Here is a 16,023-nt window from a genome sequence, read left to right on the forward strand (position 1 = left end):
GCCCCCCAATCTCCAAAAGGTGGAAGCAGAGAACCCTTGGCTTATAGGTGTCAGGAACCCAGTGGGACTTTCAGGTACAGGTGGCCCCAGGTACGTAATGTTGCTCTCCTGAAAATGCTTAGGAGCAGGACTATTTTGACTTAGACTCAGAGACCTAGATGAGAAAACAACCTGGTTTCTCTCATGACACTAACCAACCAGCCATTTTACTGAGTATGATGGCACAGCAGAGATGTGGTTCTTAGGGTACAACTGGGCACTAAAGAGGTAAAGATAGATTTTAATCAGTAATACTATTACAATAGGGAAAGTGTCCAGTGCAAATTTTACTTACCTTCCTTATACAGAGGTGACTAGGCCTTTCAAAGGGAAAATAAGGGAATAGGCAAGAGAATGAGGGGGTCTCAGTAGAGTCAGGGCAGTGATAAGTTACAAAAAGCTAGAAAGGGAGGTGATCCCTGTGAAACCCGTCTGGGTTTGCCAACTGACTTGTAGAAATTAGAGTAGCCTTCCTCTTTCCGCAGAAGCTGGGAGACAGGGTCAGACAGTCAAAATTTTTGACAACCTTGTGTTTTCTGAGGCAGCACTTTGAAGGGGGCTAGGGTTATCCTAGGGATATGGCCTTGAGCTGTTAGAAACTATGTTTGTTGAGGCCTTTGTAGGCCAAGGGTGACAGGCCTAGTCAAGAAGAGGGTTCAGAAGAACCCATCTAGAGTGTGGTCAGGGAGAGACTTCTTGTCAGTTGTTATAAGTACCAAATGAGATATTGCCCTGAAAATGTTTGAAGAAATGTAACACATCAATATCAGTTGACACCTTAATTCATATAACCAATCCTATCCCTTCCCCTCCTTCAAAATGCTTATTGAAATTCTTCCCTACAACTATGTTCCAACTACTAAACATCCTGCCATTTGGTGATAACACCTATTCTATGTACTATGTGCTAGGTACTTTACCTACATCATAATATTTCCTTCAAACAGAAAAGTTAGGTACTTGACCAAGGTCACACGGCCAATGAATGGCAGAGCCAAGAATCATACACAACTCCAGTGATTGTTACCCAGTTCCATTAAACAAGAAACTCCTTACATCTTTCAAACCGTTCAATTAAAAAGAAAATCTATATATTCTTAACACACTGGACATGTTCATTGCTCAAAAGATTTTTTTGTAAGAATCTTATCATGCATGTGAGCTCTCATTCATTCCAACAAGATTCTAAGATATTAAACGGCAAGGGTCAAGCTGTGCACCTTCTAGTTTATAAAGTATTTCTTCAGCACCGCTATGTATCGTAGCACCATATTTAAGCCATTGTCCTGAGAGAACTAGGGAACGGGCTACAGAATAGTAAATGCTAACTGTACAGTCCAGGAAAGAGATCAACAACGAGTCAGGACAGTTGGGGAAGGTTTCAGGGAAGATTAGAATTGAGCTCCATCTTGAGGATCAGCAGGATATTGGCCCTGAGAAAGAAAAGAAGGGCACTCCAGGGCAGAAGGTGGGAAGCAAGAGTAATAGAAGCTCATATATCTTTCAAAATCAGTATATACATCGTCACAGAGCTTGAGTGACCGACAATTGTGTATCCGCTGATATTACCGTAAAAGGAAGCTGTCTTGGAAGTTTAGTGTCTGAAGTAGAAGCTGGTCGAGGAGCGGCGTACTATGATTCACCAGCGATCCTGACGCCTCTGGCGCCCCTTAGCGGGACTCTACAGTCCCACTACCTGAAACCACAATTTAGATGCATAAGCATTAGCCGCTCTATAATGTTTCGCCAAACTCTATGATCAGTAGGGGGCGGGACGCGCACCTACCCGCCGCGCACGCGCGAAGCCCTTCTTTCCGCACAAAGACTGTGGGAGAAGGGGTCGGCGCAAGCGCTTTGAGCCTCTCAGAAAATAGGGTCATCATCACGCCTCCTGGCGCAGGGAGGGCAGAGAGACGCAGGCGCTTGAGAAGGCGCGGGACTTATTTCACGCTAGGGGTGGCGATGACGTAATGACAGAGGAGGAGGTAGTCAAGGAACGGAAGCCGGGAGGGAAGTAGGGCGGAAGGGGAACAGGGCCGGGGTTGTGTTCGGAGCCTTGGCGGGGCTGGGGTTCCGATGTGGTCCCCGGAGCGGGAGGCCGAGGCCCCAGCCGGGGGAGACCCGGCGGGCCTACTGCCCCCCGAGTGGGAGGAGGATGAGGAGCGCATGTCCTTTCTGTTCTCCGCCTTCAAAAGGAGTCGCGAGGTGAACAGCACCGACTGGGACAGCAAGATGGGCTTCTGGGCTCCGTTGGTGCTGAGCCACAGCCGCCGCCAGGGGGTGGTGCGCCTGCGTCTGCGGGACTTGCAGGAGGCCTTTCAGCGCAAGGGCAGTGTCCCGCTGGGGCTGGCCACCGTGCTGCAGGACCTACTACGGTGAGGGCGGGCCCGGGCAAGGGGGCGGGGGTGGCTCCCTGAGGGTACCGCGCCCATGCCGGGGTCTGGCCCGCAGAAGCAGGTCTGTGTGTGTTCAGTGGGCGAAGGAGGACGAGAAGGAGGCTGTGTTAGGGGTGTGGAGGGAGAGGGAGACGGGCATCTGGCAAATTGGGGGTCCAAGATAGTGCGATTGGATTAGATCCAGACGGTGGGAGGAGAAACCTACCTGGCAGAAGTGACAATGACTTGTCTGGAGTGGAATCCCGTTGTGTAGTTATTTTGTAGGGGCTTCCAAATTTGAATTACCCTGGACAGAAGGTCTATGAGATAGGATGTACTGAACTAAGGAAGGCAGGACTAAGAAGAAGGCAGTCGTGGGGAAGAGGTCTGTGGGGCATCTTGCCAGCAGCCCCCAGCAAAGGTCATGTGTCTGGCCTGTCTTGGCTTGTCCTTGGCACGGGCTGTTTGAAGCAGAGGACATAAAGGAGGTTGAGGGCTTCACCCGAGTACCTTGGTGCCCTGAGGTGCTGTGTGACAGGTGCAGGGTTTGGGAGATACCTGAGGCGATAGCATGGATATCTAAGGTACCTCACTTAATAGTATGCAGATACTTTGCATATCATCCCGTTTCATCTGACCTCCTCAGCAGTCCTGCAGGCGAGATGATAGAATTATCCTCAGCAGACAGAAGAGGAGACTGAGACTGAGGTCGAGCGATTTACTCAGGTTTATACAGCTAGTTAGATGAAATGCCAGGACTGGACCCCTACTCTCCTGATTCTAAATCATTTGCACATCACATGGTACATATACTGAGAGCAGCCTGGCTAGCGTAGTACCTCCTTCAATGAATGAAGAAGAAAGTCAGTTTTGATGTTGCTTTGAGTTTTCTGCACTTCCTGATTTATCTCCCCGGTACCTTTCCATTGGCTGACATTGGCGGGACGAGCCGTTTTTGAAACTTCTTTTTTCTGAGAAAGCGTACTGTGCAAAGTTTGAGTTCCTGACTGAAGCAGGGTACGGAGGAGAACATAGCTTAAGTTGGTGAGGGACAAGAACAGTCTGGACTTCTTTATTGCGGTAGGACCTGTCCCTACCTCTTCCCATCCAGAGACCTTTAAGACCTTCATATCTTCTCTCCCGGCTACTGGCACTCTGCTGACGTTTCCTGGTGCTTGATGGGGTCTGGCATCCAGAGAATTTTTGAGGAAGATAACACTCTATGGAAGCATCATAACATAGTAATTAACAGCTTTGCTTGAGGGCCAAGTGTTCTGGGCTCACACCCTGGCTGTACCACTTGCTAAATTATGTACCCCTCTATTTAAAGCTTCAGTTTGACCAAGTATAAGATGGTGATGATATCTGTAGTTAGGTTTCTTATGAGGATTTGAAATCCTATTCCTTATGTAGCCCGTTAGCATAGTGATTGGCCCATGGTAAGGGCTCAGTAAATGTAGCTGCTTATTACCAGTACCATAGAATGCTTAGGTCGTATCTCCACCCTAGCTCAGGAATAGCAGAAAACCTTTTCTCTGAACATCTTTGTGTATTTCCTCATGTCTTGCATTGACAGTAATCCATTACTGTTATTGTCATTTTATCATATTGAACTTCATTTGTAAACGAAGGTCTCAACATAGGCCTCATAGCCTGCTGTGCCTCTGCAGCCTTAGTGGAGCACTTGCCCTTTGGAGCCAAATTATAGTTCAGAGTTGGCCTCTCTCACCTCGGTCCCTCAATTTTCTCATGAACTAAAATGCCAAGGACGACATCCATCTCACAGAGTCGTCAATGGTGCTGACAACTGGAGCAGAAACAATGCTGCTCATAATAGCTGGCACGGAGTAGGTACCTGATAATGGTATTTATGATGGTGATGATCAGATTTCTCTCTCGGGGGAAGAGGGTAGGTGGGGACTGGAACGGGACATTGCATCAAGCCTACTACGTGTCCTTTTCTTTCTTTGCCTGCAGCCGGGGGGAGCTGCAGCGGGAGTCAGACTTCATGGCCAGTGTAGACAGCAGCTGGATCTCCTGGGGGGTTGGAGTCTTCCTGCTGAAGCCCCTCAAGTGGACTCTTTCCAACATGCTAGGGGACAATAAGGTTCCTGCTGAAGAGGTGCTCGTGGCTGTGGAGCTGCTGAAGGTGGGTGCTCAGAAAGGAGAGGTGATGACCGGATCCTCCATGTTCCTGTGTCTATCCTTAGAAAAAGAGCATATCTTTTTTTACATGATGACAGAGTTGATAACTGGCCTTTTGTAGCATTATTTAGTTGTTAGTTGGACTTGTGCATTTCAAGGGTGATACTCTGTCTAGGAATTGTCCATAACATACGGTTGATTATTTTCTGTATGTGTAGAAATTAGTGATAAGCTAAAGTGTAGAAAATTCTTTGCCTTCTGTAGTTTACTGGCAAGAGTTTCTCAGGATTCCTGAGGACCTTGTGACTTCAGCCTTGCCTTCCCTTAAATCAGCAAACCAAGTTCAGATTTCCTCTTCTGTGACTGCACCCTTTCCCCTTCCAGCTTACCGATGGCCTTAGTGATGGTCACTGAAGAGGCCACCAGGCCTGTGGTCCCTTCATGCCCTCTTGGTCGGTCAGCTTCCTCCTGGCCTGTCTTCCCTAGCCAGCCTACAGCACGCACCCAGCTTCTTGCGGCTCCCCCGGTCCTCCCCAGAGACACCAGCACTTGTACTGCCTTAGACCAACCCCACAGTCTGCCATCCCTGCCAGCCAGAATCACGCTGTCACCAAGACTGGGGTCCCCTTCACAGTCCCCAGCTCCAGGAGGGCCCTCACAGCCACTCTTCAGTCCAGTTTACTAGTCCTTTCCCAGCCCGCACTCACGTGCCTTCCATTCTCCCCTTCTGCGACTCTGCTGACAGTTCATTGAGAAGGTAGGATCTCCTGTCAGGCCTTCAGCTTTCTGTCCTACATCCAGTTTACGGTCTTCTGAGCCTTTCTTTCTCCCTAAGCTCAGAGGATGAAGTGTCCATCCTCTCTTCCACGTGTGCTCTTGAGTCTGTCCCTACCCTGCTGTCCCCTTGTCCCATCAGCTAGCCTCTTGATCTGTACATTCTGTCTCCTATCTGCCTCTTCTTCCTCAGCCTCGAAACCCGCTCAGGTTTTTCCAATCACAGAATGACTCCTGTGTGGGACCTGGCCGCTGCCTAGTTAGTGCTCTGTCTCTCTCCTTGACCAAGCTTTGTTGTCACCACTTCCTCACCTTCCACACGCTCTTTAATGCAGTGCACACCACTCCACCGAAACCGACTGAACACCGGGTAGCAGAAGTATGCTGTAGACAGTACTTACTTTTTTTTTTCTTTAATGTTTATTTATTTTGGGGAGACACAGTGCAAGCGGGGGAGGGGCAGAGAGAGAGGGAGACACAGAATCCGAAGCCAGGTCCAGGCCCCGAGCTGTCAGCACAGAACCCAACGTGGGGCACAAACTCACGAACCGTGAGATCATGATCTCGGCCAAAGTAGGACGCCCAACCAACTGAGCCATGCAGGCGCCCCGACAGCACTTACTTTTGAAACTCACAGACCAAGCCCAACCTCGGGACCCTTGCATAGTCCCGGAGGCTTCCACACAGCTGGAGCCAGCTCTCGATCTTCATCCCTTACCCCAAGAGAGGCTCTGATTTCTTGTCACCTTGACAGACTCCCAACCCTCTCTGTCTCAGACTGAGGTGGGGATCTCCAGAATTTGCCACCTCTCCTTGTCTCTCACCATTGGACCGAGCAGCATGCTTCAAAGGAAGGGCTCTTCCTCCTTTCCCACCCACATGGTTATCCTCCCACCCAGCGCCCTGACCTCCAGGACTTAGCCAAGGCCACGCAGAAACCACAGGATGGTTTGCGTGGTTCTGGGCCAAGCTCCGTTCCTCTTTGCAGGCTCTTACCTCAAGTGTTTTCCAACTGGAGTAAAGGGAGGTAGACCCATTTACCCCCACAGATGTGGTTTAGGAATCATAGTCTTTTGAGAGCAAAGGCAGAAAAGGGGGCAGGAATGGAATAAATAACCTAGATCTTCCAAGAACCAACAGTACTTTTTAACCACAGTGCCGTTTAATCTTACTTAAGTAGAAAAATAAATCTGGCTCCGCACCGACCTGGTTCTGTTAAGTCTATGCCCAGTTTACATCACTAAATAGAGCACTCAACACTTAAGCTCATTCCGTGACATATATGGTAACTTCACTGTCTTTTCCTGGGGTGGAATCTTGTGTTAATGTGTGAAACTGAAGGGTCTTATCTGGATATTTTTTTTAAAACAAAGTCTACTTCTGAGGTAAATTGATTTTTCCCAAGTCTGGCCACAGAAAGCCAATAGCTTTTTATTTGATTTGATAAAAATAACCAAAAAGTAAAAATTGCCCGTAAGTTTTGCTATTTAAAATAATTATGCAAGGAAATGAATGTTTCCTTTCTGTTCATCCCATTTCTGTCTCTTTGGGTACATTCCTTTCTGTTCGTGTGGGCACACACATGCGTGTGTTTGTGTGTTCACATATTTTCTTACTGATCCTGTCTCACACTGTTACTTTCTCTCTTTTTAAAAAATTTTTTTAACATTTATGTATTTTTGAGGGAGAGAGAGAGAGACAGAGTGCGAGCAGGGGAGGGGCAGAGAGAGAGGGAGACACAAAATCTGAAGCAGGCTCCAGGATCTGAGCTGTCAGCACAGAGCCCAGTGTGGGGCTTGAACCCATGAATAATGAGATCATGACCTGAGCCAAAGTCGGACACTTAACCTACGGAGCCACCCAGGCGCCCCCACACCGTTACTTTCTGTTTTATTTTATTGTTAGCATTTAATGCTTTCTAAAAATGTTATTTACTTGTTTACTTGTTTATAATCTGTCTCTCCTACCAGATAGGAGATGTTCCATTGGCCCTGGAACTCTGGGAACAGTGCCTGCTACATAGTAGAGAGTCAATAAACATATGTTGAATAAATAAATGAATATGCCCATACATACAAAAATATGTATGCACATACGCTCCATTTTTTTCCAGAAATAGAATCTTACTTTATTTATTGGTCTGCAGCCTGCCTTTTTTTTTTTTCTTTACACTTTAGTATAAGTATCTTTCCCTATATAATATATATGTACTTCATTCCTTTGGATGGCTGCATAAAAATCTATGGAAGTGCCACAATTTATGCAATAGTTATGTCCACACAGATGGACATTTAAGTTATTCTAATTTCTCTGTTACAAAAAAAAAAAAATACTTTGACAGCCTTGTGTGTACATCTATGTGCAGTACTTCCATTTTTATTTTTATGGATTAATTTCTAGAAATGCTTATGCACAGAAATTGCCAAATTACTTTTCAAAAGTTTGTGCTAATTCACACTTTCATTCAAGTGTTCAGTGTCCCCACATCCTTGCCAGCACTGGATAACATGAGTCTTTTACATTTTGCCGGTACGACAAATAAAAATGATATTTCCTATTTTGGATTTGAGCATCGTTTCCCCTATCTGCTGGCCATTTATGTATCTCCTTCTGTGCGTTGCCTATTTATATGCTTTGCCTGTTTTTATATTGGATTGTTTGTCTTTTGTATTTATAGGAGTTTTTTTATGTATTAGGAGTAGATATAGTTAGCATTAAGGATGTAAATATTGTTTTCCAGTCTCTTGTTTGCTTTTCGTTTTTACTTATGATGTCTTTTACCATATAAAAGTTTCCATATTTCTATAATCAGATCTTTAAAATTTTCCTTTATGGCTGCTGAATTTCTGGTCTTGCTTACAAAGTCATCCTCTACTTCAAGGTTAATTAGATTTAAAAAAAATTTTTTTAATGTTTATTTTTGAAGAAGAGAGAGACAGAGAGTGAGCAGGGGAGGAGTAGAGAGATAGGGAGACACAGAATCCAAGCAGGCTCCAGGCTCTGAGCTGTCAGCACAGAGCCTGATGCGGGACTTGAACTCACAAACCATGAGATCATGACCTGAGCTGAAGTCGGACACTCAACCAACTGAGCACCCGGGCACCCCAAGGTTAAACTTCCTCAATTTAAATTTCAGTAATTTGACATTTGTTTTTGTGTATCTGGTGAGGAAAAACTTTTTTCTTCCAAGTGGATAGCCAGTTGTTTTAACCTTTATTAATGTTGTTTACCGTTAATCTGTTGGTTGGATACCACACTGTTCTTACTACGTAGTTTTATAGTAAGCATTATTATTTGACAGGGCAGGTAAATCAAATGAAAACTTTAGTTTCTATCTTATTAGACTCTTCTGCTGCCTTTGACACTATGGACTACTCGCTTGTTAAAATTTTCCATTTCTTTGATTTTGTTGTCATTACACTATGGGTTCTTGGTGGTTCTCTGGGTAGCTCTTATGAGTTCCTTCATCTCTTAAACATTGGTCTTCCTTCAGCTTATTACTTTGCTTTCTGAATTTCCTTGGGTAACTTATTTACACTTGGGATTTTAATTACCTTCTATATGCTTGAAGACCTTCAGAGTCCTTTCATATATGTTCTGTTCTGGTGTCTCCCTTGAGCTTCGGATTTGTATACCCAATTATCTGCTGTATGTGTCTTCTTGAATGTACCTCAAGCATCCCAAAAAACGTGTCCAAAATGGAATGTTTTGTCTTTCCTGTAAAATATGCTTTTCCTTCTGTGTTCTTGCTGTTAGTTAGTTAATAGCATCACATCCACCTTGTTACTCATGCCAGAGCCCAGGAGTCATCCCAGACTCGTCTTTCTCCTTCCACCCCATGCCCAGGTACCATGGACTGCTTGTTTTATCTTCTGAATTCTTCTTGAACCCATCCCTTCTCTGTCCCTACGGGCATTGCCCCGTTCAGTCTCTCCTAGTCTCTTGCATAAATGGTCTCTCTGCCTCTAAGCCTACCTCCTATAACCCACCCTTTCCCACTTGTCAGCTAGATCTGTTACTCCAGCCTTGGTATTTCCCTTCCATGACTACCTACCATCTGCAGATAAAGGACAGCAAAGAATCTGCTGCACCTTCTGTAAGAGAGAAGTGCTTCTGCTCTCTCTCCCCTTCCTGTCCCCTCCCGTAAACACCTTATTGACTCATACTCTATGCCATTGCTCATGACCGTCCCTCTTCCTAAGATGCTCTTCCCACCTACCTCACCTAGGGACTTACTCACCCTTTAGAATTCTGCTCAACAACCATTTTCTCCCCCAAGCAATCTCTGAACTCCTGGGTATTCCTTCCCTACATTTCATAGCACTTTGTGCCTAATTCAGTAAATATTGTTTGCAGAAGACTGAGAGTAATTTCCATGTAGGAGGAACACGGTGGCATTGTTTCTTGAAACTTCTATTTCTTAGGCTATTCACAAAAACCCTGTCCTACCTGGTTGTCACATACTTCTCTCTTGAGACGCATTATAGACTCAGTAATGCTCTTGTTTGTAGTGTCAGAAGTTGGCATAAAAATGGAAAGACCAGCATTGGAAGGGAATACAGACGCCATCTCATCCACCTTCTTCAGTTTGTGAGAGGGATGCTGAGGACCCGTGAGACCGACTGGTGCAGGGCCAGATAGGCAGGGCCTAAAACCAAGCCTCAGGTCTCAGTCATGGCCGCGCCAGCACACCACACTTCCTCCTCCTTCCCTTGCCTCTCGGGAGACACAGAAACATAAAGTCCCAAATGGATGTGCAAGGACAGAGATAACATGTACCTCGTTTCATCCATATACACCAAATTTCCTCCAGGGTTTAAAAAACACAAATCCTTTTTCCTTTTCCAAAGCTGCTACTTCAGGGAGGGCAGGACCAGTGCTCCCTGCTCTTGTCCTGCACGATCACGGTTTGGAAACATGGGGTCGGGACTCTCTGGCCTCCATGAGGAGTGGCCAGGCCCATAAGCACATTCGCCTTCCCTGCAGGAGAAGGCCGAGGAGGTGTATCGTCTGTATCAGAACTCCCCTCTCTCCTCCCACCCTGTGGTGGCCCTGTCCGAGCTGAGCACCCTGTGTGCAGGCTCCTGCCCGGATGAGAGGACCTTCTACTTGGTGTTGCTGCAGCTGCAGAAAGAGAAGAGAGTCACGGTTCTCGAGCAGAACGGGGAAAAGGTATGGAAGTCCAGTTGTTCATCCAGTGACTCCCCAATGGCTTATTAAGTGTATACTGACATGCCCACCAGCATTCCTGCCTGGGACTTCTCAGCATTCATGGTAGGGGCCCTAGTAATTTGTCCCTGTCCCTCAGATTGTGAAGTTTGCCCGAGGGCCACATGCCAAGGTCTCTCCTGTCAACGACGTAGATGTTGGGGTATACCAGCTGATGCAGAGTGAACAGCTGCTCTCACGCAAAGTGGAGTCCTTATCCCAGGAAGCAGAGAGGTAACTACCCCTGAGCTGAGCACCCTCTGACCCCCACCCCTGGCTGGCCCTCAGAGCCAGCAAAGCATTGGTGTCTGTGGGCTCTTTTTTTTTTTTTTTTTTTGAGAAAGGTTATTTATTTTTTTTTTTTTTTTTACTAATTACAAAGTACTAACTGCTCAATGCAGCAATTGTGCAAAATAGAATATCATAAAAGAGAAAAAATGAATTTTTATTCTTCCCCCAGAGATTATATCTGTTAGCATTATGTTTAAGCACTTCCATGCTGGTATCCATTTAACCAGTGTTCATTGAGCCAGGCCTTAACTTAGGGACTTGGAAATACAGTAGTGAACAAGACAGGTCTCTGCCTTCCAGGGTCTTTCTGAGGGATTCCTGCTCTTCCCCTTGGATGGCCATACAAGGCATCCCTGCCAAAGGCACATGAACACTTCTCCAAAAAGTAGGCTATATGGACATCGAATTAAAATGCTGTCTCCTTCTTACAGCGGGAGAAACCCAACATTGTGGGACAACCAGGAACTGTGTCCAAGGCCATTGTTGGTGTTAGGATTTGATTCCTTATCTCCTGGCTTCTGAAATGGGAATGTGTTGTTAAGGTGTCTTGTTGGCACATTCTCTCTCCCCGTGGGCTGAAACAGCCTATCCTTAGTCAGTTTGCCTTTCTTGCACGCATATGTTCAAGTTTATGTCTCAGCTTGCTGCAGGAGTGTGCCAGTGGGCTGTTGGGCATTATTTTTCTAGCCTTTGGGTGGAATGGATTTGATTTTCAGATTTGAAACTACCTTACCTAAGTGGGGCTCTTAGGGACTTTTCAGGACACTACCACCCCCATCCTATGCTACGGTCATCTCAATCTGTCCCCTGTGTTTCATAGGTGTAAAGAAGAAGCCCGCCGGGCATGCCGAGCAGGAAAGAAACAACTGGTGAGTTTTCTCTTTTCCCCTCCAGCTGTGTACCTGTGCCCCAGGCTGGCAGTGGGAGGTGGTGTCCCAGGGGTTCAGAGCGGAGCTTGGGTCTCGGGGGGGAAGAGTCTGCAGGTGGTCTGGGTACCACAGCTTGTTTTACAAGTGAGAGAGGAGGAGGCCTGAGATGGCTTATCATGTGGGAAAGCCTTCCTCTGGCCCTCTGGCCTGCCTAACTGACCCTGACCAAGTCTCCATGCTCCCACCTTCCCCGTCCAGGCACTGAGATCTCTCAAGGCCAAGCAACGGACAGAGAAGCGCATTGAAGCCCTTCATGCCAAGCTAGACACTGTTCAAGGCATCCTGGACCGGATCTATGCCTCCCAGACAGATCAGATGGTAGTCACTGCCCTGCTCCAGTACCTGGGTGGTCTGTCTGGGATACGTTCCTCATTCCCTCCACTGTGGCTTTGATGTTTGGAGGAGGCCTGGGTTTTTTCAAGATATGGTTGGGATTTTGCTTCTCCTGTTGGAAAGTTTTGGCCTCGGTGAACATGGGAGGAATCAAGTGTGGGTGTTTAAACCAAACAAACCCCCACATTATCTTTTGGGGATGCAACACTATTGTATGTATTTTGCCCATTGTTCTTCATTTGCACTGATAACTTTGCTTTCTGTTTAGGTTTTCAATGCCTATCAGGCCGGGGTAGGAGCGCTAAAACTCTCCATGAAGGATGTCACAGTGGAGAAGGCAGAGAGCCTTGTGGATCAGATCCAAGAGGTACAGGAAGGGGCCAGGGAGGAAAATCACAGGAGGAAGTAACTGAGGGCAGGTGTGACTTTGCTATACTTCATCGTTTCCCAAACTTGACTCTTTACCTTGTGAACTTATGGAAGATTTTTTGATTCTCAGAAGGGGCAGCATTACTTGGTAACCCTGAACATTGAGACCAAAAGACAGACCTTCGAGATGCCGCTCAGTGTTCAAGTCCTTACGCTTTTCTCTTACAGCTGTGTGACACCCAGGATGAAGTTTCTCAGACTCTGGCGGGTGGGGTGACCAATGGCTTAGGTGAGTTGACATGACAGTTCTTTTCTTTCTTCCTTCCTAAGAGGCCTTCACTTGTTTGTGCTGTGATAGTTTTGATCACAGATCCACTTTTCCTGGTGCAGGCAGCACTCTCCTCTCTCTGGGGCTCCTTTGTGGCAGTAGTTAGAAGGAACTGTCATCCCCCTTGGTAGGCTATACTGTTGACCCTTCTGGACTGCAGTAATCTTGACTCATTAGACTTCTGAATGGAAGATCCTTCTTCAAGGGCAAGGGAAAGCAGGGTCAGTTCTGTGGTGTTAGCAAAATATACCCTCTAGGTGACTTCGCTCTGTGTGTGGGAAGAATATTTGCTTGAAGGCACCCTCTTCCTCTCAACTCACAGGATTTTTTTGACCTACAAGGAGGCCTAGACGTTTTTGCAAAGCTGAGCTTAGTTTTGCCTTTACTCAATCCTTGACTCATCCTCCCTTGGCTTTATGTGTCCTCATGTCATCTTTTCTTTGCAGATTTTGACAGTGAGGAACTGGAGAAGGAATTGGACATCCTTCTTCAGGATACCACCAAAGAACATTTTGATCTGCCTGAAAACCCCCCTGAGACATTTTATACCAACAGTGTGCCTAACCCTAGGATCTCGGACGCTGAACTTGAAGCCGAACTTGAGAAACTGTCCTTATCAGAGGGAGGTAGGGAACTGTATTCCCAGGATTGCTGGTGGGCACGGGGCCCTCTGGCTGACGGTAGCCAGGCACGGGGTTGGTGAGTCGCAGCCCAGTTGCTCAATTTGCCAGGGTGCCAAACCCCATAAGGGAGTTGTGGGCTCATTATTTATATTAAGACTCAATCCTTTAAACACGGGGATGCTTTCACCTTAAAGATCCACCTGGCAGAGTATTCAGTCATTTCTTCTCCTTACAGGTTTGGTCCCAAGCAGTAAATCTCCAAAAAGGCAATTGGAACCGACTCTCTAAAGCCATTCTAGGACCCTCAAGTGAAGGACCCTCATGTAAAAGAGAGACCAGGCTTGTGTGTGTGTACATAGTTATTTAAATGAGAAACTCTCAGAATTTGTTGGGAAGAGGAGGAAGGAAAACTACTCTGATTTATCTGGATGCTACCGCTTACTACAGGACAGATGTAATTTCTGGAAGCGTGCTCCCAAGGCGTGCTCCCAGCTGGTGTCATGGACCTGCCTTCTCATCTTTATAGTGCCACAATTTATACAGTTCTGTGTTTGACCTGTCGTCTCTCATAGCCTGCAGTTCTTGCCATTGGCTCCGTTAGGTTTGTCTTCACCCACCAGCTTTGTTCCAGCCAATGAAGGTGAAAGAGTTGCAGCCTTGCCAAATCAAAATCAGTCCCTTCTCCCTGCCCCACTGTTTTCTCGAGGACTCTGTAAGGTTGGGTAAACAACGTGTTCCAGTCTCCCTCTGGTTTCCTTGGTATTGAGAAGAATGAGAATCTAATAGCTGCCACTTGGTGGAGAAACATACAGTGTGAAAGGTTGTTGTCCTGTGGGGTCGCTGGCCAAATTCTCCAGGTGTTCAGAGAAAGAGGTCACCCCTGAGTGTCAGAATCGTGACAGCTGGAGAGGGGGCTTGTGTAGTTGGTGGATGCTGCTGCCTCTTCCGTCTTACGCGGAAGATCTGCTGACTGGAGAGTTATTCTTAGTCTTTCGAACTTGAGGGGGAGAAGCCCAGGTGACCGTAGGGCCCCAGGTGTCCAAACTCCATATGTTCTTTTAATGAGGCATAATCTTTGCCTTGCCCCCATCCTGGAGTAACTTCCATATAACTTACATGTGTGTATCAGAACAAACCACACAACCGCACGCCTCCCCTTCCTGAGCCTGGCACACAGCCATGGGTTCTTGGTTTGAACTTCAGAAGCATTTCACTTTGTAGCCCACTGCTCAGGGCAGGGGATCTGAGCCAGGATGTGCAATAGAAACAGAAGATTGTGGCCTTCCGCCATGTCTGCTGTGTGCTTCCCCGGTCCTGCGCTATACCTGTCCTGCCTCCTGAAGTCCTGTCTTCCTACTTCCTTTGATGCATTGGGGAGGATGGTGCAGGGGGGCAGACAGGAAGGTCTGAATGTTCTGGCAACGGGGAGGAGAAAGGAGGACAGCCACGCTGCCACTCTGCTGCCACAGTACAAGTATTTCTGCCTGGAGCCCTTTGCCCTGTCCCTCCTCCCTGAGGTGCTGTAGAGCCGAGGGAATTTGCTCCAGGCCAGGAGCATGAATTCCTGTTCAGCATTTTCTCTCCTACTTGACCTTGGTAAACTGAAATGTTGGGGGTGAAGAGAAACAATCACTATTTTTTCTTTTTTATCTGGTAAATAATTAAAAGAAAAAATCCGCGTGCTTGTCCTTGTCTCTTTTTACATCGTATGACGTTTCTTGTGCTGTCACACCTCCCTGCTCCCACTTCCAGCAGACGCACACGCTGCAGGCTGCAGGAGAATGTGCAGTAGCTGCCGTGTGAGCACCGAGCTGCCATAAGCTGGGCAGGAGGCCTGGCCGCTCTCACACGGATGCCCTTCTGGGGAAGAGGCATTGTTTGAATGGCCTGGGTTCAGGGCCTGTGCCATCACGTTAGCCATTATTTTCCATTGCCTGTTCTCTTCTAATGGCCCGATTCCTCTGCCTGTGTGATCGTACCATACTTTAGCCCTGTACCTGTTACGTGCCTGGTGTTTGCCACGGCCCTGGGGGACACAGGCTTTGAGGCCGAGTGCAGAGCTAGGAAGAGGCTAGAAGGTCTACCACAGCACTGGGTTCACAGCTGTGGGTGAGTCAACACACTCAGAGCAGAAACGGCTTGGACAGAGAACACGGTAAAGATAAGGCCAAGTTCTCTGAGGGAGGCATGTCGTAGGGAACCGCCGGTCAAACTGAATGAGCTGGACTCTGTGCCACTCGTCTTACCCAGTCTCGTGTTACTCTTTCCCTCTCATGGGCCTGAGCTGCTGTGCTGGCAGAAATGACAAGATGTTGAGTCTGGGTTGGTTCAGAGTAAAAACAAGGGGCCACGGGCTGGCGGTGGCTGTGTTTCCACACGAGGTCCCTGTGGGGGCCCAAGTCTTGCATCAAGATTCTCTTGGAGGAATGGGCTTGGTTTATTAAGGGAACTGGTGAGTTTTCTTATACGTGGAACTATGTCCGACCCAGATGAATCAGGCCTGATACTGCCCTGTTGAAAATGGAGTACCCTTCGGGGTACAGATAAAGGGCTGAGGAAGTTCTCAGAATAAATTCTCCAAGCGGGTGGACTCAGGGATGGCTTCATTG

At 47.2% G+C, this 16,023-nt stretch overlaps 1 protein-coding gene and 1 long non-coding RNA gene across 8 annotated transcripts in view; one reads left to right on the forward strand and one right to left on the reverse strand.

The window, feature by feature from the left end:
• LOC132691697 (uncharacterized) overlaps positions 1–1,909 on the reverse strand; it is a 56,025-nt gene extending 54,116 nt beyond the window's left edge. For 5 of the 6 annotated variants that reach the window (XR_009615954.3, XR_014137633.1, XR_009615950.3 and 2 more), the window contains exon 1: positions 1,609–1,779. This is a non-coding gene — a long non-coding RNA (uncharacterized LOC132691697). Of the gene's footprint in view, positions 1–1,608; positions 1,780–1,821 lie in introns of those variants that run through there. The other variant, XR_014137632.1, reaches the window with a different exon arrangement.
• A 96-nt stretch (positions 1,910–2,005) lies between these two features.
• On the forward strand, positions 2,006–15,092 carry CHMP7 (charged multivesicular body protein 7). Of its 2 annotated transcripts, XM_060653269.2 has the most exons (10): positions 2,006–2,414; positions 4,392–4,563; positions 10,320–10,505; positions 10,642–10,775; positions 11,653–11,701; positions 11,960–12,079; positions 12,363–12,461; positions 12,692–12,752; positions 13,238–13,417; positions 13,650–15,092. In XM_060653269.2, exons 1-10 carry the CDS (start codon positions 2,116–2,118, stop codon positions 13,700–13,702), a joined length of 1,353 nt encoding a protein of 450 aa, XP_060509252.1. In that variant the 5' UTR covers positions 2,006–2,115; the 3' UTR covers positions 13,703–15,092. The 2 variants fall into 2 exon arrangements, with proteins under 2 accessions (XP_060509252.1, XP_078301573.1); XM_078445447.1 differs by lacking the exon at positions 12,692–12,752.
• Positions 15,093–16,023: the final 931 nt, after the last annotated feature.

This window comes from Panthera onca, chromosome B1, assembly GCF_046562875.1.
Source record: "Panthera onca isolate mPanOnc1 chromosome B1, mPanOnc1 haplotype 2, whole genome shotgun sequence".
Classification (NCBI taxonomy): Eukaryota; Metazoa; Chordata; class Mammalia; order Carnivora; family Felidae; genus Panthera; species Panthera onca.